At 53.2% G+C, this 27,734-nt stretch overlaps 1 protein-coding gene across 4 annotated transcripts in view; it reads left to right on the top strand.

The window, feature by feature from the left end:
- Window positions 1-27,734, top strand: part of CDH23 (cadherin related 23) — a 213,657-nt gene that overhangs the window by 153,328 nt on the left and 32,595 nt on the right. For all 4 annotated transcript variants that reach the window (XM_080401276.1, XM_080401277.1, XM_080401278.1 and 1 more), the window contains 17 exons: window positions 466-578; window positions 2,657-2,764; window positions 3,985-4,174; window positions 5,087-5,232; window positions 5,555-5,774; window positions 6,738-6,890; window positions 7,921-8,034; window positions 9,258-9,406; window positions 18,398-18,458; window positions 18,830-18,978; window positions 19,908-20,043; window positions 20,240-20,628; window positions 20,721-20,822; window positions 22,830-22,979; window positions 23,626-23,754; window positions 23,877-24,005; window positions 25,336-25,563. In XM_080401276.1, the coding sequence (XP_080257402.1) occupies window positions 466-578; window positions 2,657-2,764; window positions 3,985-4,174; window positions 5,087-5,232; window positions 5,555-5,774; window positions 6,738-6,890; window positions 7,921-8,034; window positions 9,258-9,406; window positions 18,398-18,458; window positions 18,830-18,978; window positions 19,908-20,043; window positions 20,240-20,628; window positions 20,721-20,822; window positions 22,830-22,979; window positions 23,626-23,754; window positions 23,877-24,005; window positions 25,336-25,563 (2,666 nt within the window). The remainder of the gene's footprint in view (window positions 1-465; window positions 579-2,656; window positions 2,765-3,984; window positions 4,175-5,086; window positions 5,233-5,554; window positions 5,775-6,737; window positions 6,891-7,920; window positions 8,035-9,257; window positions 9,407-18,397; window positions 18,459-18,829; window positions 18,979-19,907; window positions 20,044-20,239; window positions 20,629-20,720; window positions 20,823-22,829; window positions 22,980-23,625; window positions 23,755-23,876; window positions 24,006-25,335; window positions 25,564-27,734) is intronic.

Below are 27,734 nucleotides of genomic sequence, written 5' to 3'. Positions count from 1 at the left end.
CCTTCCCAAGCAGCCTGCTTAGGAGGTGCACAGTTTAAGGGATTCACCAGATTTCAGACACCACCACTTGCTTGGTCACCATGAGAGCTTTGGCAGAGGCATCGGTGGAAGCTCGGCTCCTGGTGGGCATGACACCTAAGAAAAGGCTTTGGCCACAAGGGCGTACCTTAGCCAAGTTGCTGCTTCCCACCTTCCCTTGCTGGCATCATTTTCAGTTCATTACGGGCAGAAACAAGCATGAGGGATCACAGGCAGTTGTTACATAGGCTCCCATGGGAAGACACAGCACACGCAGGAGCTTTCTGACAAGCTGACCCTTTCAGGGTCCATTGATTTGAAACCGAATCAGAAGAAAGGGCCCCTTTGTGAAGGATTCTCTCCCTTGTTTTGAGTGTCCCTTTTTTCCACTGGTGCCCCTGTTCACCATACAGCATCTCTAATGCCTCTCATCTCTTGTGGCTGCAGGAGAAATCACGACGACATCTTTACTGGACCGGGAGGCGAAATCCGAATATATCCTCATTGTCCGGGCGGTGGATGGAGGCGTGGGCCACCATCAGAAGACAGGCATTGCTATGGTGAGTCTGTGAAGGAGCAATTCCCATGTCTTCAAGCCACTGGTGCCTGCCTGGGGCTGGTGTTGGGAGGGGCTGGCCAGGCACTGGTGCCTCAGTTCCCCATGCTAGCAGTGTTTCTTTTTAGCTGTGTGAATGGGTAAAGAGCATACGGTGGCGCCCTGCCGCTGACCACAGCCCTTGCAGAATGACTGTCTGAGCTGCGTAAACTTTGAAATCAGGCTCCCTTTCCTGGCAAGCCATTCACCCAGGAGCCACTTGACCTTCCAGAGCTTTATGTGTCCAGCTCTCCATGCAAAGGTGGTAATGGGTACCTGTGGCACGGCTCCCTTTGTTCATGCCTCTTGAGAAATGCTTAGCTGGAGAGCCTGCAGGCGCACTTGGTTGTTCCTGATGACTACTGTTCACATACTGGCTAGATCAAGGGTTTCCAAGCAGTTTGTCATGCCTGGGCTCCTCAAAAGGCTCTGGTGAAGTGCAGGCCATTGTACTGCAGACTGAAGCCTACTGCTTTGCCTTGCCCTTTGCAGACATCAAGGAGAGCCATTGTTTGTAAAGGGTTTGTAAGAAGTCTTTGGAAATATCAGGAGGTCAAAAGCCAAGGATCCATCTCTCTGCTCATGGCACCGCACCACGTTGCTTTGAACATTTCGTAATAGTTGGGTGCTCTTACTCCTGGGATGCTTGGTTAGGCTGAGGAGAGACGTCCCACACAATAGAGCACGATGCAGGGAAATAATGTGGATTTGCTGAGGAGATCCCTAAAATAGTTGTCACTACTGCCGAGGGCCATAAGGAGGTGTGCAATCTGGGTAGCAGACTAGAAGCCCCCTATGGAGCCTTCCAGAAGCACATGATGGCCTTGGCCGGGCAACAGCATGGCCCGTTGGACGCTGAGTTCCCCTGTTGGGGCTCCAGATGAGATAATGTTCTCCTAAAAGCTTTATTGAAAGGCAAAATAAGGCTTTTGCTACACAGATTGCGTTTTGAAAAAAATATAAATGCATCATGATTCCTAAATAGTTAAAGAATATTAAAACTCAGTGAGAAGTGGGTGGCCAGTAAAGTTTGTCTGTTGTCATTAGCGAGGATATACACCCAGGACTCAAAGCTGTTCCCTGTAATCATTTTTTTTTTTCCGGGAATAGGGGTCCATTTAGGGGCTTTGCAAGATCCTCAGATGATGGACAAGCACCTAGGGTGCTCAGAGTAGAGATGGGTCACCAGCCTTCCCCAGGAACCACGGTGGTGCCTTAGCTTGTGCCCAGGGCACATCCCTGCAGACTGTGCTATCCAGTTTTGCCACTTCTACCACGGGATGGCACCAGCAGCTCAGCCTGGTGCCGAGGCAGGACCCAGTACCTGGGAGCAGAAAAGATCCCAGGAGAAGCTCCACTGAGACCCCTGCGTGGGGGTGGCAGGTGCCAGGGACTTCCTCCTGTCCCTCTGCCCCCCCTTTCCTTGAAGTGCAGCTGTTCCCTCAGGCATCTTTATAGGCTCACAGGCTGGATTGACACGGGTGATCTGGGAGGTGTGAGACTCACAGACAGCAGGATGCATCCCACAGGCTCACTGCTGTCACTTAGATGCCATTTCTCAAGCTGCAAATGAAGATAGGTAACACTTCAGAGCACCTTCCTCTCCCGTGCACTCTTGTCTTTGCACCTCCCACCCCCTGTTACTGTACCCTCTCCCGATTTCTCATTTTTTCTTTTTGTTTTCTTGCTTTTTACCAGTGACTCAGTTTTTTCCTTCTTTTCCTGCCATGCTCCTGCTGCACCCTCTCCCCCATCACCATGACCAATTTGCATCCCCCTCCCCACCCCAGTGAAGCAGCTGCTCAAAAACATACCTTGTGCCCCTGCAGTTGTTTTAGCTGCAAGGTAATAAGTACACGTGAGCCAAACCGAGATCAGATATGCCAAGAAGCCTTGGCTATGAAGATGCAGGAGGTTGTTTTTCTGTGGGTTTTCCCTTCAGAGAGTGCATGTGTGTTGGGTACCTGGTGCTGCTGTACCCCCAGGGACATGCTGTGCTGCCCCAGGAACCTGATGCAGTGTTGCTTGCTTGCTGTCTCACAGGTGAACATCACGCTGCTGGACATCAATGACAACTACCCCACGTGGAAGGATGAGCCATACTTCATTAACCTGGTGGAAATGACGCCCCCCAACTCGGATGTCACCACGGTACATGCGAGGGAAGGCGGCTGTTGCACTAAAAGCCTCTTCCTTTCAGCTGGCAAGGTTGTCACCTGCTTGGCTGGAGCAGGGAGTCGCCTCCAAAGTGGTGTCACCTCCTAACTGGTGTCACCTCCAGTCAAGCACCATCTTGCGAAAGTCTATTTAAAAGGTTACTCCTGAGCCCCCTCGCTGCTGCCCCTCCTGTGTGTTTCTCCTGTCTGCTGGGATTATTATCTTTTTTCTCCCCAAATTGTGTGGGTTTTGGCCAAATTCTCCTTTTCTTAGCCTCACCTGCGACCTCCTTCAAGGACCTCTCTGAAAGACATTGATTTACAACCTTTCAAGTCCCTCTGGTGAAATAAAAGAGAGGGAGAGAGGAAGGCTTGTACTCCATCACGCCAGGAGAAAAATGACGGGCACAAAACGGAAAATAAATGAGAGAAAAGTGAAGAGAATCCACAAAATCGTATAAGGAGGAAGGCTGCGAGAGAAAAGGAGTTGGGGGGGAAGAACAGTCTGGTAGAGCCAGAGCACGGCAGTTTTCTGTCTTCTGTGTGGCACCAGCCCCGCTGCTTGGTGCCTGCTTGAAGTCGTCTTGCCTTTGACATCCCAATTAGTTGCTGGGAAAATAATTACTGTGTCAGCAATATGATGTAAATTCAGCTGCGGGACAAGCAGCGGGGGCTGGGGAAGTTATGAGTGTAATGAAGTTGGGGTTTTTTTAATGTAAAAGTCCCCTGTAATTAAAAATGTCACAGGGAGAACAATAAAGCACAAAATGTCTGGCGTGGAGGAAAACTCCACCAGTGAATTATTTCCAGGATTTCCGATGTGGCAGCACAAGTTCCTCAGAAAGCCTCTTTGTCCCGTTTATTTTATTTTTCTGAAGCATGCTTGTTTTCTAGCTGGTTTTATTTAAAAGGAAAAAAGCCCATTTGATTGCTGTGTGCTCCTGTCTCTCTTGCCTTGCCATTACCTCTTGGGCTTGCAGGCCAATTTCAGTTAGATTTAACACTACAGTAGAGGTCTCGAGGGTACAAAACCCCTGCAAATACCGTGAAAATATACAGCTGTATAGAGGAAGGAGAACTTCTTGCTGCCGCTGGTACAGGGAAGCCTCTCATGAGCTCAGCCTCATTATTAGATGCTGGTGAATCACGTGGGGACTCACCATGGGAGTTAATTCCCATCGCTCTGCTTTAATTTTTGCTCTTTCTCTGTGGCAGGTGGTGGCCATTGACCCAGACCTGGGGGAGAACGGCACAGTGGTGTACAGCATCCGACCCCCCAACAAGTTCTACAGCATCAACAGCACCACCGGGAAGATCCGCACAACCGGTGTCTTGCTGGATCGCGAGAACCCCAACGCCCAGGAGGCCCAGCTCATGCGGAGGATCGTGGTGTCAGTCACCGACTGTAAGCTCTGCTTTCATCCCACTCCTCTTTTGCCACAGTGGTTTGTCTCGCTCCACCGTAGCTAGAAATCGCTGGGGCTCAGGTTGTGCAAGCATTGCCCTCCTCACCCTCCGCTTTCCCTCCCCGGTGGTTTTCACGTGTTACATGGAACTTTCGTCAGCCTGATCTTTCCTTTATGATGACATTTCTTTTTTTCCCCTGTTTTTAGCATAAGTTGCAAAGATGTTTCTGAGGTTAAAAAATGAGAGTAGGTTAAAACCTGCTGCTAAAACAAACCAGAAACCTTCAAAATGTGAGCGCAGTCATTTTCTGTAGCAGCCCTGACGATGAGCCTGGGAGGCAGAAACTCCCTCTCTTCTGTCTGGCTCCATCAGTACCTAGGAAAGTCAATCGAGCAGGTGGGGGGAAAAGAGCTGATCAAGCAGCAAAATGTGTTTTTCTCTGGAAAGAGTATCTTAGGGAAACTTTTTAAGGAAAAAAGATAGAGATATGAAGATAATTTTCTATTATCCAGCCTGTTTCCAGCAGTCAGGAGGCACATAGAAGCTCATCTCTGCCCCTTTCTGTTTTTGCATAACCTCTGCACTGTGCTAAAGCCATCGTCGCATCCGTCCTGCAGGAAAGACAGAGACAAGCACAGACTGGTCTCGCTCTGGTTTCGAGCTGCATGCACAGGTAGCCATCGGTCTGCCTGGCATGCCTGCTGCCAGGGAGAGTTTTCCCCTGCCAGGGAGCTGTGTCGTTAGTCTGAGGGGCTGCAGTGCAGGGGGTAACACGGACAGGTCAATGCCTCGAGGATGCAGCCCCATCCTGCCCTACTATCTGTATAGGGAGTGAGGGCTCCTTTTTAGGGGAAAGGGGTGGAAACAGCTCGAGGCATTAACCTTGAGACCCCGTTCCTGGCCTCCGCAGGCGGGAGGCCACCCCTGCGAGCTACCAGCAGCGCCACGGTTTTCGTCAACCTGCTGGACCTGAATGACAACGACCCCACTTTCCAAAACCTGCCCTTCACTGCCGAGATCGCTGAGGGCCTTCCTGCAGGCTCCTCTGTCTTCCAGGTGAGCATGTCCCATTGCCACCATGCCCCGCGCTGAGAGCTGCTGCTGTTGTCGCTGCCATCGCTTCTGCAAAGCAAGCTAGCAGTACATCCTCTCCATCCTCTCCATCCTCTAGCAGTGCAACTGGGGGGATGCAGAAGGCGTTGTGGCATCCCACCCCATGTGCTTGCTCCCAGCAGGAAGGATGCTCCGAGGCCTCTTTGTTTCAGCCCAGCATCCCTGGGGACAAAGAGATGCTCAGTGTTTATGTACTGTGATTTTCATTGTCAGGAAATGATCGGGTTCGCCCATGCTCACACCTTGCCTCCGCTCTCCCCACCAGGTAGTAGCCATCGACCTGGACGAGGGTCCAAATGGGCAGGTGACATACCGCATGCAGGTGGGGATGCCCCGCATGGATTTCTTCATCAACAGCACCAGTGGGCTTGTCACCTCCACCACCGTGCTAGACAGGGAGAGGATCGCCGAGTACTACCTGCGGGTGGTGGCCAGCGATGCCGGTGTGCCCTCCAAGAGCTCCACCAGCACCCTGACTGTCAAAGGTGGGTACACCGAGACCCCTCCAATCCTGTCCAGCCGCAGAGCCCCCTCCAGTCCCAAAGAGATGCGTGACAATGACACCTGACCAGAGGAAATGTGGTTTATGTAGGAGACACAGCAAGGAGTCAGATGGATATATGATCTGACCTGTTAGGTGGTTTTGCATATGACAGCATGCAGGGAAGGCATCCCATCACACTGCTCTCCCCACAGGCTGCGTGTCTTGCCCGGTGTGGTGTCAGCATAGTAGAGAGATGAGGAAAATATGGTGTTTCTGGCAGCGCCCCCAGATTCTGTATGATTTTTCCTCCACTCCCTCATCCCCAGGGTTTCTTTTTCTTTTGGCTTGCCTTTTGCTTCAGCATGTGATTCGCATCAGCTGTGTGTCTGGACAGCCCGTGTAATCCTGATTTCAGAGCTGGACTGCTATTATGTGGCCTGTTTTTAATTTAATGCATTTCTATTTACTGGCTTCACATGAGCCTAGTGCTGAGGGTAAGCTTCATCTGGAAATAAACTGACCCTGGATTCTTCTCAGGACTGGGTTGGAAAAAGAAGTTTCTGGTCCTGTAACTCCAGAGCCCTTTGCCATACGCCAGGACTTAATGAACTTACATTTAAGCCCCAGATTTTCTTCTGAAGGGGGATGGAAATGAGTTTGATGCAAACAGTAACTTTCCTTACAGTTCTGTAAGGCTTCTTTGGATGTGTGGGGGGTGATTTGTATGTGTGAATCAATCACAAAAAAGGCAATCAAACACAGCCTGCAGCCAGGGGGACCAGTCTGTTTTACAGCCAGACTGCAGGTACCCCTACCACACAAATGGCAGGGAGCAGCAGGCAGAGCATTCCCTGGGATGCTCAGAGCAGCAGGCGGGTGGTTTGGGGAGCCTGGAAGACGTTAGCCTGGCATCTGCAGGAGGGGCAGCCCTTGGGGGGGCTCTCAACTCCGCTCCCCCTTTCAGTTCTGGACGTGAACGACGAGAACCCCACCTTCTTCCCAGCCATCTACAACGTGTCGCTGCCTGAAGACGTGGCCCGGGATTTCAGAGTGGTCCGGCTCAACTGCACGGATGCTGACATCGGGCTGAACGCTGAGCTTAGCTACTTCATCACAGGTATGAACCCTTTGCAAAATGCTGCGAAGGGGACCCTTGGCTGTGGAAATGAGCAGGCTGCCCCGGACCTTGGCCAGGGTGTTCTGCACATCAGCGCTGCCTTTTCCAGCCTCTCCAAACCTTGTACGGTATCGCCATCTGCTGAACAGCCCCGCTTGGCTCCCCACCATGCTGCCCGCTCTGCCCTGTTCCTGTGCCCTGCCTGGGGTAAACCTTTGGCCCCCAGCATCCCCTGCCCTCTCACACCACCGGCATGCAGCCGGGAAAGGCACGGGGATGGGCTGAACACCACGGGCTGGGGTGACATTCACATAACGTGTATTTACGGTTGGAAGCCTCTCTGGATTTTTAGGGCATCTTGCAGCCCTGCATGCAGGTGGTTTGGGGTGGGCAGGGAGCAGGCAGGCAGTGATGCCACCCGGGCAGTGCCTGGCCTGCACCGCAGCTGCAGCACCTGCAGCAGGAGGCTGGGGAACCCCCTGGCCACGCTTTGACTTGCAAACTGCACGTGTGGCATTTAGCCCTCAGGAAGAGGGCAAAACCAGAACTGTCACCAGAGAGTCATTTTTCTCACAATAGCAGCCTCGCATTTCATCTCACAGCCCCTCCAGCCTCTCCCGCAAGAGCAAAGACATGTGTTGTCCCACAGGTACCACAGGCCACACGCGAAGTGACCTCAGTTTGCTTCTGAAGCATTCAGGAAATGATGTGGCTCTTACATGATTCAGCTTTTCCTACAACGATCGTTCCTCTCTTGGGAGGTGGACATGGCACTTGGTGTAGCAAAGCGAAGGTGCTCTGGCCACTTTTGCTGCAGAGAAGCTTTGTCTAGGACAAGACACAAGCTTATCCTACAAAGCTTGCCTTGCTCACAAGCGTGTAAACTGCAGCCCTTCAGGAGGGCAGGCTGGGCACTTGCCATTTCCACAGCTGGGCTGATGCCGTGCCCAGTGTGCAGCGTCCTGCGGAGCGTGGGCTCTGCTCCCTGCATCCGGACAACAGGTGACCTGGCCTTTGTCCTTTGCTGCAGGTGGGAACCAGGATGGCAAATTCAGCGTCGGCTTCAGGGATGGGGTGGTCAGGACAGTCGTGAGTCTGGACAGGGAGACCGTGGCATCGTACACACTGATCCTGGAGGCCATCGGTAAGGATTTCTCACCGTTCCTGTGGCACTGCTGCCATGCAGCCACATAGGGTGGCTGTGCACGTGCCGAGCTGCCTCACCAGTATGTGGGAGAGATAGCAACCTTTGAGGTGCTCTATAAACCAGAGCCTGTGTCTGGTGTTAGCATTTCACAAACCCATGTGCATTAATGTGTCCCGTTGTCATCGTGACTTTTGCAGATAGCACATTCACCCCTCAGGCTCTCCCAGCCCCGGCGTTTTTCCTTTTCCCCAGGGAAGGCAAGGCTCCCCGTTCCCAAGAGGCTCTGTACTGTCCAGGTCAGACCTCCACCCATGAATGCCAGCACCACAGCATCGTTCCCCTAATGCCATGCCAGCTCCATGGCTGCCAATTAATCCAAGGCTGCCTGGCACAGGCAGAGGGCCCACATGCCAAATGCATCTTGGCTGTCATCCCCAGAGCTTTATAATGAAGTACCTGTTTACAGAAGACTTGGATGTCCCTTTTCAAAGGAAAAAAAAAGTGGCCTGGTCAGAAATCTTGGAGGCATGGCATTGCAGGTGCCACAGCGCCTGCAGCAGGGATGCTGCACTGGCTGGGCACACAGGGCCGGATCCCGGGTGGTAAAAGGGTCCATTCTGCCCCTCTGATGGTTATCAGACTGCTTGTGTTTTCCCAGACACCAAATCCCACAGGCTCCAGCCGGGTGGGTTTAGTGCTCAGGCACATTAGAAAAACCAAACCCAACTTCCCCATTGCCTCATCCTTCGTGGCAAAACCAAGAGCCACACTGCCATGTCCTTCTCTACTGAACATCAGCTGGTTCTGGTGGGTGCCCTTTGGCTGTGAGCTGAGCTGGGTCTACAGAAATCTCCTCAGACCCCCCCTGCCTGTCTTCATCTCCCAAATCACTGATCCCCACCAGACCCTTCCAACATATATCACCCTCTTAGTCTATGGAGCTGCAAACCCTCTTTAATGACCAGTTACGTTTCCAGCCTTGCTGGGCAGTGGCTCCATGGCAGAGCTTGGAGGTGGTTCAGCTCTCCCATTTTCTTTCAGGATAGGCAGAAAAAAACCCTCCCATTGTTCAGTGTGAGATTTGGAAGCTGCAGAAAAGATGGAGGATTTTAGTTCAGACTTTTTGGACCTGTTATTTTCAGCAGCTGAGGGCTGAGCACCACTGTGCAAGGAGGAGATGGAGATGACTGAAGCTCCCCTCACCTTTCTCTCCTATACAGACAACGGCCCCACCGGGAACCGGCGCACCGGGACTGCCACTGTGTACGTGACTGTCCTGGATGTCAACGACAACCGACCTATCTTCCTTCAGAGTAGTTACGAAGTCACTGTCCCCGAGGACATCCCGGCTGGCAGCAGTATAGTACAGGCACGTGGCGCTCTTCCACCGGGTTCTTGGGTGGGTGAAGGGAGTCCCCTGCTCTCCATGCTCTGGCACCATGGCACTGAGCTGCAGGAAGCCCGGGGTAGAGATTTTCTCTCCCCATCAGTGGTCTGTTCGCCCAGGCTAGGGCAAGATTTGTTCTTGCTTGTGCGCTCCTCTGCTCCTTTGGTAACCCAGGCTGTGAGCACCAGGGAGAAGACAGAAAAGCGCAAGGGAAAAATAAGAAGTTCGCCCCGCTTGTGCAGGGGGTGAGCGGAGAAAACACAAGCCCTGTTGGCAAGGGCCCTCTGCCTGACTGCCTCCCTGCTTCCTCCCTCCTCCCAGCAGAGAAGGGGCTGAGAGTGGAGATCTGAATGGGGAGGGAGAAGAGTGCGTTCAAAGAGATGCTCTGAGAGGAGGGGGGAAACGAAGGGAGAAAAGCATTTGGACTTTGCTTTCATTTTTGTTCCTCTTTGAGGGACTGGTGGGCAGAGCTGAATGGCTTAGTGAGCACCCGAATGAATGTGGGCATTCACGCAGCCTCTGAGTGCTTCCAGCATCCCTTCAAACCCAGGGCTCTTCTGGAGCGGGCACCAAAGACTCTTTGCAGAGGGTCCTGGGAAGGCTTCTTCTGCCTTGAATGCCTCTCCCGGCACGGGGAAAGGGGCAGCTTTGTCCCTGGCTTTCACGGGCAGGGTGAGTCACCAGGAAAGAAGAAAGGAGCCTTTTGCCTCTTGCAACAAAGGTTTGCTGGCAGCCGGGAGCCATGCGTCGTGCTCAGGGTGGCCAGTCCCCACATGTGAGCCCTGTGGCTCCCCATCATCAGTTGTGCCATGGCACGGGATGTGTGATGTCTGTATCACAGCGCCTGTCTCTAGGGTCAGGCATCTACCTGACAGTTCTGCACCCAGGGTGGAGGTGTGCAGGGCAGCTGTGCAGGCAGAAAGGAGCCCTGCCACGGGACTCCTAGCGCTGAGCCATTTTCTTAAATTGGAAGACTGGGAATGGAGGAAAACCAAGCCTGACATCAAAGAACCTTTTCTTAGAGCATGCTTCCCAAAAGAGGGGAATACCCTTGGAAGTCTGTGGCACAGGAGAGGCGGTATTTGGGGAAAGTTTGTTTTTCACAGAAAAAAATCAGAGGGACATGGAAACGAGCAAATCACTTGGGTTTAGTTTAATTTACACCTTTAGTGTGAACCATTTGTACTGAAGGTCTCCCCCTTCAAATACATCCCCACATCCCTATAGCAACCAGAGAGTGTTTGAAGGTTTCCCCATCCTGTTCTCCAAAAGCCAGGCAGCCCAGGGTCAGAGGAGAGCAGGAATGTCCCAGGCAGCCCGGAGAGGTCCTGATGCAGAGGTGCAACCTGCAAGGATCAGAAACCATGTGAAACCCAAAGAGATGGGGTTTGGTGCTCACCGTGGGGCCTCGCTGGGCACGGAGACTTCACCCAAAGGGGTGAAATTGATGGATGAACTTAGTGTGAGCTGCAGACCTGGAAGAATTAAACAGTTTTTTCCTACTGATTCCTTTAAGCACGTCAGCTTACCTGCTGGCTGTTGTACACTTTCCCAGCAGAAACAAGCAGCTCAGCTTTGTGCAGTGCCTTTCCAAGCTGGCAGTGGTTGCAAGCCTCAAAAGGCCTCTTTAATGCATTTACAGACGTGTTTACCTGCTCCCGCTGCTTGTTTATTGAAGCAGATTTCCAGCAGACAGCTGTAGCATGTATCCTTCCAAGCATCTACCACAGCGACCCACAGTGCATTGCATGGGGAGGGGGGAGACAAGGACCGAGCAGCACTCAGGGGTTCTGAGTCTTCCTCTACCTGCTCAGGAGCACATCATGGGTGGCAGTCTCAGCTAGGGATGGCTTTTTGTGGAGCACGTTTGCCCCAGGATGCTGCTCTTCAAGGCGATATTTGTTACGCTGCCAGGTTGTTCTGCTTTCGCCTAGGCTGTTTGTTCAGGTGCCTTGCAACTTGCACAATGTTTTCCAAAAGAAATTAAGCGGCAATATTTTTTTGGACTGGATGGTGATAGCTCTGTGTGGGTGTAGTTTGGATGCCTCCACCTTTCCTGCCAGGAAACCGTAACCTGGAAAGTGTTTGGGAATCTGAAATAGCAAAATCCCCTGTCACCTTGCAGCATTGCTGCCTGGAAATGAGCTGCTCAAAGAGGCTCTTCTGGGATGCCTGGGGTACCAGGGGCTGCTTGAGAAGGGAACTGGACCTGAACCAAAAGCTTGGGAAAGAATAGGATTGCAGGGTGAGTTTGTTCCTGCCAAGCAGGATCACATTTTGGTAGACTCCATGATGTCCCAGTCCTGGCTGGCAGGGGAGCTCTTGGGGCAGGCGAGCTGTCTCTGGGACACTGGCCGACTCCTCCTGAAGGTGTTGATGGAGCATCGAAGGGAACCCAGCCGTTTCCAGAGCCTCAGCTGGGGCTCACTGGCATCTGCCGGGTGATGGGGCATGCACTCATGGAGCCCAGAGCGGGACTGGTCCAGTGCTGCTGGCTTGCAGAGGGTGACAAAGATGAGGAAGGTTGCCAGGAGGAGGAAGATGCAGACGAGCGCAACGATGACAGGCAGCGGACCTGCCATCTCAAGGGATGCAGGGCTGGGGGGGACCAGCTCAGTGGTAGAAACCAGAAGCCCAAGGAGAGGCGGGGTGGGAGAGGTCCCGTTGCTGGCATCCTCTGTGCTCATATTCCCTGCAGTGCACAAGGTGACACAGCGAAGCAACATGGGTGATCACTTCCTAGAGGCTGGGCAGACAGTCACTGTCTCTAACCTGATGGATTTTTGGCTTGCCTTGATGTCCAAGGTCCTCCCAGCTGTGTTTTTTGTGACACAGGGAAACAAGAAGAGTCTGTCTGCTTTGCCAGCAGGCAAAGCGCAGAGCTGGGATTTATAACTGCAAAGTACTGCCCTGAACTGAAGTGCAAAACCATCTGGCAAAGAAATCTAGCACAGGTAGTACTGCGTATGTGTAGCACCATGGCCCTGGTGATGACACCTGTAGGGAACATGCACACATGTTGCATGCAGCTTTTCTGGAAGCAGTAAATAACCATATGCTAGAGAAGGTCCAAAATCGTCCACCCAGGCTGCTGGGGTTTGGTTCTTCTCTGTTCCCCAGAAATGTGGGTTTGTGGAATTGACTGTCATTAGGGTTTTTTTGATTATTCCCTCTCCCCCAAGGAAGATGGATAGTTGGTTGAGCCTCTGCCCAGGTAAGTCCCCATGGAGCTGCAGTATGGCACTAGCACTGCCTTTTTTGTTTTTTTGCAGGGGTGAAGCTTAACGCACTCACCTTGCTTGTGCCAAAATCTTCTTGTGTTAGGCACTTTGCTGACCTGGTTTCAGGTTCAGACACGTCTCAGGTTTCTCAGCCAGTTCTGCAAACAGTGATGCAAACCAGCTTCCCAAAGCCTCATCGACATGAGCTCTCACTGAACACCTGATGGCAGCTGTCCTCTCCTTTCCCCAGTGGGTCATATCCCCACAGCTCACATCCTCGGAGCAGTTTGCACCCATCATTTTGCTCCCATGCACCCTCCTGCACCTGTTCCTGGCCCTGCATGGGCTGTGTTGGAGGCCAACATCTCCCCAGCTCAGAGATGAGAGCTGGGGAAATATTGCTGTGCCAACCCTCTGCAATGCGACAGCTTGGCTTGGCCCTTGGTGCTCTAACCAGTAGGCTGGAGGTAAAGCTTTATTACACCGACTTTCCTGCAGAGATGTGGGAGTTAGAAATAGTGATGGAGGGCTGTTGTACTGGTCTGTGGTGGGGCAGTCTCTTGGCAAGTACTGATTTGGATCGAGCCAATTTAAAATTAAGATCTTAGGAGGGGAAAGGCAGGGCTGCAGGGACTAGCCAGTCTCTGGGTCTGCTCTTGCAGCCACCACCCCAGAGCCATGCAGGTTTGTGTAGGCAGCAGCCCGATAAACACTGTAAGGCATTCAAAAAAAGACAAGACATCAGTGACATGTCTGTAATTGCTAATTGGAATCTGTGAGGCACCCTGGTGGAGACAAGCCCAGTGAGGCAAGCATCACTCACTGTCCAAATTACACGCCAGTAAAGAACCTTAAGCAAGCGCTGTGAGAGCTGCAAGGCTGAGTGCTCAGAGGTTAAGGAGTCCTTGAACTTGGGTTGTCTGTGCCCCAGCTGTACCCGTGGTATGTGGGTGCATGCTTGTGTAGGTGAGCTCCCAGCTCTGGTTTGCCAGGACCCTGCCTCGTCCCGAAGGGGACAGATGGATCCTGCAGGATCTGCACACCTCTCCTTGCAGGCAATGAGCTGAGATACAGAGGGTATAAAGTCAGAGGTTTCCACTGGAGTTGGGTACCAGGTTGCAGGCTCTTGGGAGATGTGATTTATTTCTGGAATACTTTGCATTATCTGGGCTTGAGCTGTGATGCTGGCAGCCTCAGGGCAAGGACTGGATCAGCCTGGTCAGAGCTCGGAGGCTCTGAGGAGATGTGGCTGCTGCCATGGCTCAGAGCCAGGTCTGCGCTCAGAAAATGGGAAATGCAAAAATAAATGGGTTGGCATCTTGAGAAGACTTTAGCTCAGGTGAATCCCTGTGCATATTGCAAGCAAGCTCAGGGGTCAGGGCTCTCATCCCCTCCTCCAGAGTGATGTTTTCCCTCTCTTCACCCCAAAAGCATTTCTTTATTGTGCAGCCTCTCCTTGTCTGGCTCAGCCCCTTCCTCTCCAGCTTTGGGAGCAGAGCAGCCCCTGGCAGCTGCCGCTGTCCCAAAGACCCCTCTGCTCCGTGGGCAGGCTGCTCCTGTGCGCTGCTAGGCATGAAAAGCTGCAGGCAAGGCTGCTGCTTGCCGTGCACACCAAAGGCAGCCTGAATCAGGGTTACCACAGCTACCGTAATTCTGGCATTTACTGACCGCATGTGGTTTGGCTTGGTTACCTTATATTGTTCGTTGAAAGCAGCCAGGAGGCATGGGCAATTTCTTCAGGTTGTTTTTTGCTCTGTTGGTGGTGGCTGTAGGGTTTTTTTTTTTTTAAATCCAGCTGATTGTGTCCCTTGGAAACCCATCAGAAGGGATCACGCTGATGTTTTCCCAGGCTTTTTCAGCCATGCCCTCTTCTATTGCTTCCTATCCACCCTCTCCTCACACCCAGTTCAGCTGGCAGAACTGCAGGGAAGGTCCGGGCTGCCCCTCACCTGATCTCTAAATCCTACCAGAAAAAGAGCCACTAAAAATATGGGAAATCTTTTCAGAGTGCACACAAGTGGTGACTTTCTTTTAGGGCCAATAACTTTTCAATGTATTAACACAGACAAAGGAGGTTTCCGCCTCACCTCCTGCCTGAGACAGAGCTACAGCCGTTTCAGCAGAATTTCAGCAAAAAGCCACTAAAATTGGGATCCTATCAGCAGAAAAGTCAGGGCATAGTAAGAGCAGCACTCCCGTGCCCATGGCATGCATGGGGGTGAGGGCTTCCCTCCCGCAGGGTGGGAGCTCGGTGCCTTTTCTGGAGCGCAGCAATGGACTAGCCATCCTCAGCATTTTGTACCCACCAGCCGAGCTGCTGCCTGCATCCCTATTCATAGTACCACCGCTTCCCAGCATCACTGTCCCACCCAAGCCCCGTGTTATTAACTCAGGTGGGTTAATAAGAGGCTTGCCCAGCCTGGCAAACCCCCGCAGAAGGGTCAGCCCTGCCTGATCAGATCTAACTTGAGATGGCCCCACAAGCACTTGGGACCCAGCACTGGGCATGAAGCAGCTGAGATCAGAGAGGAAAAAAAAGAAACTGCAAAATGCTCCTGAGGAAGGTGGAAAGGAAAAAATTATTCTTGTGTGTGAGCAGCAGAAAGTGTTATTCTGCCCAGCACGGGGTGCTGCCTGCCTGGCCCAACTGCCTAGTTTGGCAGGAGTTTTTCTATATACTCTTCCTCCCTTTTCTCAAACTCCTGCAAAGAAAAGGCTCCTTTCAGGCACTTCTGTGCCTGTAATACAGCTCGGATGAAAGGCAGCTCTCTTTCCCCTCCCTGTCTTGCTTAGCGACGCTTTTCTGGGGCTCCCCAGCTTTTCCCAATGCGCTAAGTCTTTCCACTTGCTTGCAGGAGGAGGAGCTGGATGGTACCAGACACCCGTCTCGCCGACCCGGATAGTTGGGTACTGAAAGCAAAGGGCTGTAGGTGATGCTGTACCCCATCACCCTCGCTGTTAAGCAGCAGCACTGCATTTGCAGGACTTTCCCCTGCTCCTGTCACTAGGACAGGCAAAGCAAAGTGGCAAGGAAGGGAGGACAGATGGCTGACTCCACACCCACCCCAACCTTCGGTCTCCCCTCTCCACCCCTTTTTGCAGCCCTTTCCCCAGGCAGCTGCAGGGCTAAGGGCAGCAGCTCTGAGGCTGGGGGTGGTGGCACATCCCTGCCCTGGCTCGCTCGCCCCTCGGGGTCAGCCTGAGTGGCTGGTGGTGGGTTTGCCGCGGGGATTTGGGCTCCCTACCTCTCACCGGCGGGCTGAGCCCAGGCTCTGCCTCCCGTACGCCTGCCTTGCCGCCTCTCCCACCGCGCTCTGCCGGCTGCCAGCCCCCTCCCTTCTGCAGTGCGAGGGAGGGTGGGAGAGAGACGGCGGCCAGGCTGGGGACAGCTTGAGTGTGCAAAGCCAAGGGGGTCCCTGAGCCCCCTCCTGGGCTTTGCCAGCACGGCAGTGCCCCAGGGCTGTGCCCTGCTGGGGCGAGGCGTTTTGCTCCCCGGGATGTTTTTCCCCGGGCTTTGCTGAATGGTACGGTCGGTCGTGGGCTGAGTCCCCCGCGATGGGGAGGGGGCAGCGGGTTGCCGTGCTCCCCCTTTTCCCAGCAGCTTTGTGCCGAGCTGCCTGCTTTTTTCCCATTCTTTTATTCCCTGCTCCTTCCTCCTCCTTTTCTGACCCCTTTCTAGCGGCTGGGGGTGTTTGAAACATGGCCTGCGAAGGGCTGGCTACGCCTGCAGTCTGCTCTCTCTAGCTGCACAAGGTGCCTTGCACTAGCATCAAAAAGAGCTTTTCTCCCACCGCTCGCACTTGAGTGCAATCATTTTCCCAAGTTCGGGACAGTCTGTCAAAGTATTGTGTCTCCTCTGGGACCTCAGTAGGTCAAACCAGCAGCAGCTGAGCTTTTTCTAGGCTGCAGGCTGGCAAGAGCATACATTGGTTTAATGCAAACTACTTTTTTTTAAATAAAAAATAAATACCTGGGCTGACCCTTTTCACCTGGTTTCTGTGCCAGAGCTGCCTGCATCAAATGCTTGTGTTGAGCTGGGAAAAAGATAGCTAAAGGGGTGTTGGTGGGGTGCAGTTTGCTCATCGTGTTGAAACCCTCCCCATTTGTTTATCTTGAAATGCATTTTCTCAGGCACAGTGGGGCAGAGAATGGCGCAAAAAGCTGTGAAGGTTTTTCTCCCATCCCTTAGGTTTCCCTCCTGTTGCAGCCCTGGTTGCCCCGGCACCGTGTTCCAGCTGACATGATAGCTTTTCCCAGGAGGGAGCCAGTGTCATGCCAAGGCAGCCGGTCTGCCTGGGCATCGCTCGCTCGCCTGCTGGTGCGGAGCCCATCCATCACACTGGAGAGGAGGCAGCCCAGCTCCTGCCCAGAAATGGCCTCGGGGAGCCCTGAGGGTAGAAGAGGTGTCCTGGGAGGGAGAGCTGTCTTCTGTGAAAGGAAGGTGCTGGGTCCATGGTGAAACATGGAGCAAGGGATGGGGTTGCATCTGGCTGTAAGTAAGACGTGAAGTGGTCTGGGGCAGAGGAGAGCAGCGTGTGTGGCATAGGGGTGGCAAATCCAGGTAGTTTGCAAGTGCAGGGCTCAGCGTTTTCTAAGGTTTCTGCTGACACAGGCTGATTTGGTGGAAGGGAACAAGAGCAGTTCAAGGCATCTCAAAACTGTGTTTCAGAACAGCATCTGTGAGTCCTGCAAGTGTTGTGTGGGGCTGCAGGTGACAGCCAGTCCAGGGCTTTAAAGCTGAGCCCCTATAAATGGCCTTGCTGTTCCAACTGCACATTCGCCCTTTGTAGCATCCCCTCATCTTTTCAGTGCAAGTCTGGGTGCAAACCTCCACCTGCCTGGGAAAAGGAAAACAGCGGGTGATATTTGTAGGGAGAAGATGCAGCAGAAGATGCCTTGCCAGGGGAAGCAGGCAGAGAGTAACCGCTAAGGCGTTCCCTGCATCCTCGCCCCAGTGATTCGCGCAGTTGTGGGAAGCGGTTTCTGCGGAGGGGAGATGCAGCGGCTGGGTGCCAGCTGGGGAGGCAGCCCTGGCCCTGCTGTCCCTCACCGGGTCCTGCTTCCCAGCTGCCGGGCTGCTGGCTGGGGTTTGCGGGGAAAGCACTGCAGTGTTGTTCAGCGACACCAGAGGGGACCCGTGTCTTGGGTTTCCCAGGGCGGACAGCTTAATCGGTATGTGCATGGGCTGTACAGCGCATCGCAGCTAAGGGGTGCTCCCACGCACTGCTCGAGGTCTTGCGAGGACTCAGACCAGCGTCCAGACTACCAGCATGCTCTAGGCTGGTTGCATTCGTGTTTCTTTTGGTTATTTTTACATACGCTGCCGCTTGGGTGACTTGACTGATGCCGTGGGCTGCATGCCCACCAGCCGCTAGAGCAGCTCTCCCTGCCCAGTTCAAGCCATCTCTGCAGTCAGGGAGACCGTCCCCATCGGCATCTCCAGTGAGGCAGGCACTGGCATGCAGGGCAGAACCAATGGAGGCACCTCCTGCACTGACACAGTGGTTTCGTGGCATGGTCCTCAGGCTCAGCTGCTACCCCAAGCCTACCCAAGAGATAACCTGGCAGCCGAGGGCTCCCAAGCCTGCTATCCCTGCTGTCTGGTGTCGAGGGAAGGGTAACTTATTTCGCTTTGCAGTTGGTAAGTGCCCTGGCTCAGATGGAGGAGCAGGATGCCCAACCTTGGCGGGGTGGGAGGACTTGTCACAGTCTGGAAACCTCTGCCCTTCACTGCTTTTCTTTTCTTATGCAGGTGAAAGCCACAGATGCAGATGAAGGCATTAACGGGAGAGTGTGGTACAGGATTGTCAAAGGTAAGTCCATGTGCCCCCTGGGTTTGCACCAGGCTCTGGCCAGCAGTACGCATGGCCTCAGGAGGTTGCACTCTCCATCCTTTTGCACTTCACAACCCACAGAAACATTTTCCCCACCCCTAAGCAAAACTTCAGCATTAGGGTTAATTGCCAGAGGATGATTTGTCACGGATGGAAGCCTAGATGCCATAGCTCCTGGCTTGACCAGGGCCAAACCCTGTTGTAGCTGAGCCTGATGGAGCTGGAGGTGACGGGGCTTGGGTTTTGCTCAATAGTCATCCTCCAAGATAGCCCCCCAGGGAGGGCTCAGCAAGTCACCCAGGCTGATGCAGTGGCAGTGGGCCGCATCCATCTCGCTTCCCCCCCACCAGGAAACGAGCACAACCACTTCCGCATCAATCCCAGCAGCGGGCTGGTGATGCGAGGCGTGCGGCACCTCGACAGGGAGCAAAACTCCTCTCACATCCTGGAGGTGGAGGCGTACAACACAGAGCACGGACCCATGAGGAGCTCTGTGCGGGTAAGGACCCTGCGGCCGCTGAGGGATGGGCAGCAGGGCAGAGCAGCAGAGGAGATCATGCGAAATGTTGGGGATGCTTCATCGGAGGGCAGTCATTTCCAGCCCTTTCTGGCATGCAGGAAGTTTGAGAGATCTGGCATGGAAATGCTGATGGAAAGTCTCTGGTGGCTGCCTGAGGGTGGAGAAGAGCTTGTTGGGGGGGTGGGGGGAGTGCTGTTTTTTCCTATGACAATTCGGTGCAATGATGAGGCTGCTAAGTGGTGTGGCAGTTGCTGTCAGAGGGAGTCCCGCTCACCTGGTGAGGGACAGCTCTGCTACCAGGAGGAAGAGCTGAGCCTCAGCCTGTTGAAAACTGTTTCTCCCGGCCAGGCATTTATTTAAATCAGCCAGGACACAATGGCAGTAATCTTTAGCAGTGACACACCAGCTTCCCAAAGTTCCCACAAACTCAGCCTTCTGGTTAATTCTATTTTTAGACCCACTGGTGGGGTGGGCTCTGGCCAAGTGCGATGTGCCCGCAGCACCAGCAGCAAACAGAAAACCAGGAGGAGAAAGGATGTTCCCTGGGGAAACAGCAGCTCGACCCACTGAACTCTGAGCAAAATTTCCCACCGAGTCATCAGCGTTTCTACATTGAGGGGTCTCTAACAGCAAGGTTTTGAGCAATTAAGGGGGAATTAATATATAGACTGTACCTCCCTCTGGCATGGGAAGGACTGAGTCACTGACCATGGGGCTTGTTTAAATCAATGATGTTAAACTGTGTGTGTTCACTCTCCATCACGTGGTGTTTGTAGTAGAGATAACATTCCTCCTGCACAGCAGATGAGTACCATGAAGGATATATTTTCCCTCACAACTGTAAGCAGCTGGTGAGGGTACAGGAGCCTGCCTGGCTCACCCGTGGTTTCTCCGGGGGGATTTCACAGGTGATCATATATGTGGAAGACGTCAACGATGAGGTGCCGGTGTTCACCCAGCGGCAGTACAACCGCCTGGGGCTGCGGGAGACAGCGGGGATAGGGACTTCGGTGGCAGTTGTCCGGGCCACTGACCGAGACACAGGTAGGCAGCTGGGGGTGAGAAACATCCAGCCAGGGTGGGAAGCGGTGAAATCAGCCATTGCACAGACCCTGGCTTGTCCAGCTTGAAATCCTTATGTGGGATGGGCTCTACTCCATGGTCAGGGTTGGCATCAGTAGTGCCTGCCTCTTTGGGATGCTTAGTCCAACTGGCACCATGGTTCCTGCTCCTGCCCCAGGGAATGGCGGTCTGGTGAACTACAAAATCCTGTCGGGCGCAGAAGGGAAGTTTGAGATTGATGAGAGCACGGGCCTCATCACGACAATTGACTACCTGGACTATGAGACCAAAACCAGTTACCTGATGAATGTCTCTGCCACGGACCAAGCACCTCCCAACAACCAGGGCTTCTGCAGCGTGTATGTCAGCCTGCTGAATGAGCTGGATGAGGCTGTGCAGTTCTCCAACAGCAGCTACGAGGCTGTGATCATGGAGAACATCCCCCTGGGCTCTGAGGTGCTCCGGGTCGAGGCCCACTCCATTGACAACCTCAACCAGATCACCTATAAGTTTGACCCCAACAGCAATCCCCAGGCACTTTCCCTCTTCAAAATCAATGGGATCACTGTAAGTAGCCACAGCATGGTCCCTCCTGTCTTGGTTGTCCACCGTGAACTTCGCTGTTGGTGGCTGGCACAACTGTTGTTCATCCTTGGCAGGGTGTGATCACGGTCAAAGGCCAGGTGGATCGAGAGAAGGGGGATTTCTACACCTTGACAGTGGTGGCCGATGATGGAGGACCAAAGATTGACTCTATGGTGGTGAGTAGCTTTTACCTTCTTCTCCACCATCATCTGTGCAAGCAGAGCTGAGCTCAGGTCACCTCCCTCTTCTGGCACAGGACAGCACGTCCTAGCTGGCCTCTCTGCTCCAGCTGCCAGGGTTTGGAAACCCTGACCTAGGGGAAACCCTGCATTTGCATAAGCATGGGCCAGTGCCTTTTAGCTTCTACATGTCATAGGGTGGGATTTCTCAGAACAAAAAAAATAAAAAAAACACCCCAAACTGTAGAATTTGCAAGCTTACCAAGCTAAAACAGTTTTGAGGGAGGTAAATTTGGGGGGCCTTGAAATACTTTACGGTAGTTGATGTTTAAGAGGGCTATGTTTGGCAGCTGCAAAGGCAGCTGAGCAGGGGGGGTGATTTGCATTTCTCTGCTGGGGCAGGAGGCACGCAGGGTGCGGGGCAAGCCCGATGGGCATGCTGCGGGCAGGGGCCGATTGGCTGGCACTACCCACATTCTGCTGGTTTGGGCCAGCTGGAGGAACTGGGCTCTGGGGAGGAGTTTGAAACTGGAAGCTGGCCTGCAGCAATGGGCAGCACTCTGTGTTTTGAGCGTTCTCGTGTTGTGGTGCATCTGTTGCTTCTAAAAAGGATGCTGGATAGCAAAGGTAGCGAGGCTGCAATGTTGCCTGTCCCCCCCCCTTGGGTGCCAGCAGCTGTGCTCTCCGCATACAGCTGTGCTCTTGTCTTTGCCAAGCTTATGTAGAAAAAATGAAGGGGTGCACCAACAGCCTCCAAATTGTGGCAGGGGAGGTACCTGCAGACCCCAACGCTGCTATGGTGGGATGCAGGGCTAACCCACTGCCCCTCACATGTGCACCTCTTCATCTCCCACTAACACTTAGTTCTTTGTTTTCTCTGTTTCCCCCTCTGCTCTCCTCCAACAGAAGGTAAGCATGTCCATCATGCCGGCATCATCCTGGGGGCCAGGATCCATCCCAAGTTCTGCATTATACTGTGGGGAGGGACTGGGGTGGAGGTCTCCAGCCCCATTCCACCAGCACCAGCCTCTGTAACACCCCCCTGGACATGATGCGGCACCTGTGAGCCACCCTGCTGCTGGCAAGCAGAGATCCCAACGCCCTGATCTGGCACTTGGGACAGCAGCTGCCGGATCCGTCGCAGCAGCTGAATGGGCTCTCCCCGCTCCTGGGTCTCTGTAATTCAGCGGCAACAATAACCAAATTGCCCCAAGGCGCACAACTTGCTCCAGGGCTTCCTCCGGGATGTTGTCGCATTCAGCCTGGCCACACCTGGGGACTCCGGGCACCCATAAATAGAGCCCCGGGAACAGAAAGGCTCTTCCTCTCTCATTTCTGTGTCGTGTTGCAGCTCTGTGATTACAAACACGATGAGAACATTTCCTCTGGCTAATTGTAGCCGAGGTAGCCTGGGCCCTGGTTGCCTGCAATGGAGTGCCCCTTTGAGCATCTCCTGCCCAGTCTGGCACTCACCCATGTGTCTTTTCCCAGGAGGCAGCTCAGGTCTCCTCTATGCCCAGCTTGCCCTGGTCTGGTTAAATACACACAGTGCTGTCTTCTTTGTGCCCGTTTAGCTTTAAAGCAAACACTGCCCAACCTCTGGTGCTGTGAGCAAAGATGAAATTGCTGCTTGCGAAAACCTTTGCATGAAAGGGTCACCTTGCAGCAGTGTAAGTTGCTCCATGCCCAGCTATTTGGAAGATAAAAGAATGGAGGATGCTCCATAGAAAAATCCACCACTTGAGAGCTGCATCACCTCTGCGCTCTTTCTAAGCATCCCTCTTCCTCTTCCTCCTCAGCAGACAGGGATGTAGCTCCAGCTCCTGGGTTCAAATACCTGCACCTGTTCCCACATGGGATGGACAACACTTATGCTGTTGGCACCTCAGAGGAGTGCAGTGGGTCAAGAGTTTGCTGGGGGTGTCAGCGTGGCTGTTGATGCTGGGTGGGCAGGGGGAACAGCTCCTGCCCATGCCCTGACTGAGCCCCATGCCATGCCCACAGGTCACCATCACAGTCCTGGATGAGAACGACAACAGCCCCCAGTTCGACATCACCTCTGACTCATCTGTAAGCGTGGCAGAGGACAGCGCCATTGGCAAGCGGGTGGCTGTGGTCCTGGCCCGCGACCCAGACGCAGGCAGCAATGGGCAGGTAGGGAAGCAGAAGGTTTGGGGCTGCACGTAAAGGTACGGTAGTGTTTCACTGATGCAGAAATGCCTCCAGCAGCATCTTCCCAACGCCTTCCCCTCCGCTCCCCTGCATCCCTACAAAAGCAAACTCTGGTCATTGATGCCAGCAGTTTTGGGGTGTTTGTGCAGCGGGTACCAGCACTCCCCAGTCAAGGCTTGCAGCAGGAGAGTTAAAACACCACCCTTGTGCTGTCTGGGTCACAGAGGTCTGTGGGACATGTGTGCAAAGGAGCCCGGCAATCTGAAAACCAGCTGTGTGCCACGGGTAACGGCAGTGAAGCCCTTGGCAGGCTGAGCAGGAAGCTCGCTGACATTTGTTATTTTCCTTACCGTGCAGACAGGCATTAATGAGGCCCCGTCACCCTTCATACCAAAAATCGCTAGTGCTGTAGGAGGGCTGTGGGTGAGACTGGGCTTGGCCCATGGGTGTTTGCGTTGGGGTGGCTGCAATAAGCCAGCACACCCAGGGACCCCAGTACATTGGACCTTTTAAAATGCTCCAAGACTTCCCGAGGCATTGCTGGGTTTATAATTGTAGGGTCTCCTGTCTTCTCCTCCTCACAGCATCGTATTGCCTGCCCTGTTCTTCTTTCCCTGTTATTTTCCAGGTGACTTTCTCACTGACGTCAGGGAACATTGGCCAGGCTTTCGAGATCCGTACCACCAACAACACCTATGGTGAGGTGTTTGTGGCACGGCCACTGGACCGGGAGCTGCTGGATCACTACACCTTACGGGTAAGCACCAAACCACCCCACTTACCTCCTTGGGCTTCTTGCTGGTTTGAGCATTGAGGCTCTTGTGTTAGGGTTGTGAGCTTAAAAAGAGCGTTGTTTTGAAAATCCATCCCCAACTGCAGATCCAAGCCTCGGATAGTGGTGTGCCTCCCCGGAGGAAGGAGCACACTCTGCGAGTGAACATCCTTGATGTCAATGACAACCCCCCCATCATCGACAGCCCCTTCGGCTACAACGTGAGCGTGAGCGAGGTGAGCACGCAGCCCTGCTCCTCTCCTTCCATCCTCCCAAGGTGAGGTCTGACCACAAAGCAGGTGGGGACAACAGCAGGTTTTCCCCACCTGCTTTGTGGTCAGACCTCACCTTGCATGATTTGAGGGTTGATGGCCCCTTGAAAAGCCATCACCCTTAGGCGATTTAAGGGTTGGTGGCCCCTTGCAAGCTCTCTTCTGTGACGGCCTCCTACTTCGGGGCTAGGAGAGAGTTCTGCAGGTAACTTAAGCCTATGAGGCTGCAGGGACCAACAGGAAGGAGAAGTGGCTACACACCCCTGGAAATGCCACCAAAGTGACGCAAGAGGCGGCACAGTGCAGAATAGGAATTGCTCTCAGGAAGCAGCTCAGCACGAGCTAGATAATTAAGCAATAAAACACAATCAGGCATGAGAAAAGACAACTTATTTCCTGACAGTTTAATTCCTGGACTGGGGGGGTGTCTCAATTTGATGATGAAAAATGAAATACAAGTAATAGCCAGTGACACTTAGCTGTGAGGAAGTGCTGCTCGTGATTAATAGCTTTGCATTAAAGTTATTGCCCTGTTAGGATTTTCTTATCTATTTAATGCCTGTTCAGAGTGGATTGAAGAACAGAATTTCTGTTTTGATTTCCCCCATAATGGGACTATCCAAAAATAATTAGCCGAGCTGTGAGTCTATTACACAGCCTTCACCGTTGCACACACAGTGGTTTTTACACTCTTCCAGGCTATGCAAGCCTAGATAGGACCTAATGCGCAGCTTTCTGTGACAGGGAATCAAACTGGTTCATTGCAACAAATGGGAGATGCCATAGCATGAGGAAAAAGAGGTGCAATTTCAGCATGCAGAGGCAGCTGGCTTTGGTGACCTAACAGCAAATGTCGCTTGTTAGTGTTACTCCATTTTGGTTTAAAAGCTAATGTAGAAAATACATTCTATTTCAGATTTTTAAGCCAAAAAGGATCTGAGTGCTTTAGCAAAGGGCAGAGCCTTCCATTGCTAAGCCTGTGGCTGGTTCTCAGATGAGCTATCAGTGGCAGGGCAAGTAGCCTTGGTTAATTTTTTGCATGCAGATGCATCTATTCATAAAATATTGTTTGCAGTAAGCACTGCAAAAAAGGCATCCAGGAGCTGATGGAGGAGGGCAGCCTTCTGTTGGCTGCTGGGTGTTGGGGCAGTGAGTTTGGAGCCTCGAGCACCACAGTGCCTGGAAAAAACCCTCTCTGAGTTAGGATTATGTTACTATGTACTTTATATGTTATAAGGTGCATGTGATTTCTGTTGTGTATCTCTGTCGCTCACCCTGCCATCTCGCCCTGCAGAATGTCGGCGGTGGCACAGCAGTGGCCCAGGTACGTGCCACCGACAGGGACATAGGCCTCAACAGTGTCCTCTCCTACTATATCACCCATGGGAATGAGGACCTGACCTTCCGCATGGACCGTGTCACTGGTGAGATCGCCACCCGACCCTCCCCACCGGACCGCGAGCGGCAGAGCTTCTACAGCCTGGTGGTCACCGTTGAGGACGAGGGCAACCCCTCCCTGTCGGTGAGCTACCAAGATGTGCTTTTTGTGGGGAAGGTGGAGCTGGGCAGCACTGCAGGAGCAAGCTTAGCACTGAGATGTCAAGCATGGAAGGGGAGAACAGACACAGGGTGTGATATTTTGGTGACCCAGGGTCCAAATCTGCTGATTTGATGCAGAGCCTCCTTCAGCACCTGATGCTGAAGGACCCTCTCTTGCAGTCATTTGGGGAGCTGCTGTCTCCCACCCATAAATGCCAAAAATACCAAGAGCATCCCAATGGGCAAGCATGCTGGTGGCTGCAGGTGTTGTCCTGCCTACCGGCTCCTCACGCTCTGCATCTGGAAGGTCTCAGGATGTTGCTCACCTGTCTCAGGGCAAGGGGTGGCTGGAGCAGCAGCTGAACCGTGATTCAGGTCACTATGGACTGATGTGTGTCTGCTCTGGTGCTTGCAAATGAGAAGACCTCCAGTAATCCCTGCTATAGCTGTTGCAGTCCACACTGTGTGAGATTTGGGCAGCTTGTTAGTCACCTTGCTGCCATCCAGAGTGCCTTACCTGTGGTGAGCAGGTCTGAACATGCTTTTGGGGGCTGATATGAGACCCCATCCATCATCCTTTGGTCTGGGGGGGTTGCCGCCTTGCTTTGTAGTTATCAGCCTGCAGGAGTGCCCAGCGAGATAACTGCATTTGCTGCGGCCTGGTTTCTCTCCCTTGCACCTCCCCTGCTCCACAGATAACAAGTCCCATTATTTGTGCCTTTAAGGAGGACTCTGGCATGGGAGAGTCAAAAGAAGAAATAATATTTGGGGCGTTTTCCAGCCCCGAGTCCCTCCTAACCCCGTGGCTCTGCGGGGAGGTGAGCAAGTGCCTGTGTGTACAAAGCAAGCCCAAACCATGAGACAAGGAGGCTTGACAGCCTGTGCAACACCCTGCCATCCTTCCTCTCACCCACCTCCACCTGCTATCTCTCTCCATCTCTCTGATCTCCCAGCAGAGCACTCTCTGCAAAGCCCAGCTCTACATTGCGAGGAAACAGATTGCAACCAGCAGTGTAAACTGTGGCTTGCAACTCTCGCTTCAGCCTTTGCACTCTCAGCTCCTCCCTCCCGGGTAGTTCTGCCTGCCTGTGCATCACCATCTTTTTCTTAAGCTGTCCTACTGCTGTGGCTTAAATCTAGGTGCCTCTTCCCCCAAAACGAGAGGAGGCAGCTTCATGTAACTGCAGCACCCAATGTCGCTAGCTCCTCCTTGTCCCCATTGCCCCGACACTGTGGGAGTATCGCTGAGGTGAGGAATGCCATGTGCCAAGCCAGCAAATCTCATTGCCATGGCAATCCCCTCTTCCCTTCCGGGTGCTGAAGAGGACAAGTGACACAACTTATTGCTTCACGCTGCCAAAGCAGTGTCCCAGCAGCCTCACTTGTCCTCAGAGTTTCTGCTGCGTGACCACCGTGTCACCAGCACAAGTTATGCCAGCAGTGATGATCAGACTCCTGCCACACTGAAGCAAAACAAAGCATCCAGTGACCTGATTCCTGAGCAAAGAGAAGAGTTTTGGCCCTTTTCAGAGCTTGAGGATGCTTAGGTCTTGTGAAATGCTGTTCTGCACATTGCTCGGTGACCGCTGGCTGTGCGCCTGGGTGATGAAATTATGTCTGTGAGGAGTTTGTCACCTACTAGAAACTTTGGTTTCACAAGTAAGTCTAGGCTGATGCAATGATGCACAAAACGAGGTTATTGTTTGTAATTTGTATGTCCCTTCACGTGCTTTAAGATTTGGCCTTCTGGGTATGGGAGAGGCAGAGGAGACAGAGCTGGGAGAGGACTTGGAAGACCCATGGTGATCTGTGATACCCAGGTCAGCAAGGGTGCCTTGAATACTGGCTGTCCTCTTGGGAGCTGGAAGTGCAGGGGCAAAAGGGTAAAACGCTAGTGATAAAAGGAAAGCATTTACCCCAGAAACCGTTGCAGGAAAGAAAACCTTCACAAGCTGGTGAGCTACAGCTGGAAGGTCTTCTTGTCCTTGCATGAGAATTGCAGGAGTCACCCAAGCTCTTTCCAACCCTGGTGCAAGCCTGCAGCTGCACCTCCCCAAGGGCTGGCCGTGCTCTGGAGTCTTTGGGACACTTCCCGCAGCAGAAGGAAGGATGTCTGCCCAAGGGAGCTGCAGCACCCACATGCCCCAGAGCAGG

The sequence above is a fragment of the Falco punctatus genome, assembly GCF_963210335.1.
Source record: "Falco punctatus genome assembly, chromosome: 9".
In the NCBI taxonomy this organism is placed as follows: domain Eukaryota; kingdom Metazoa; phylum Chordata; class Aves; order Falconiformes; family Falconidae; genus Falco; species Falco punctatus.
Note: the sequence above shows the minus strand (reverse complement) of the source record. Positions and strands in the feature narration are given on the sequence as shown.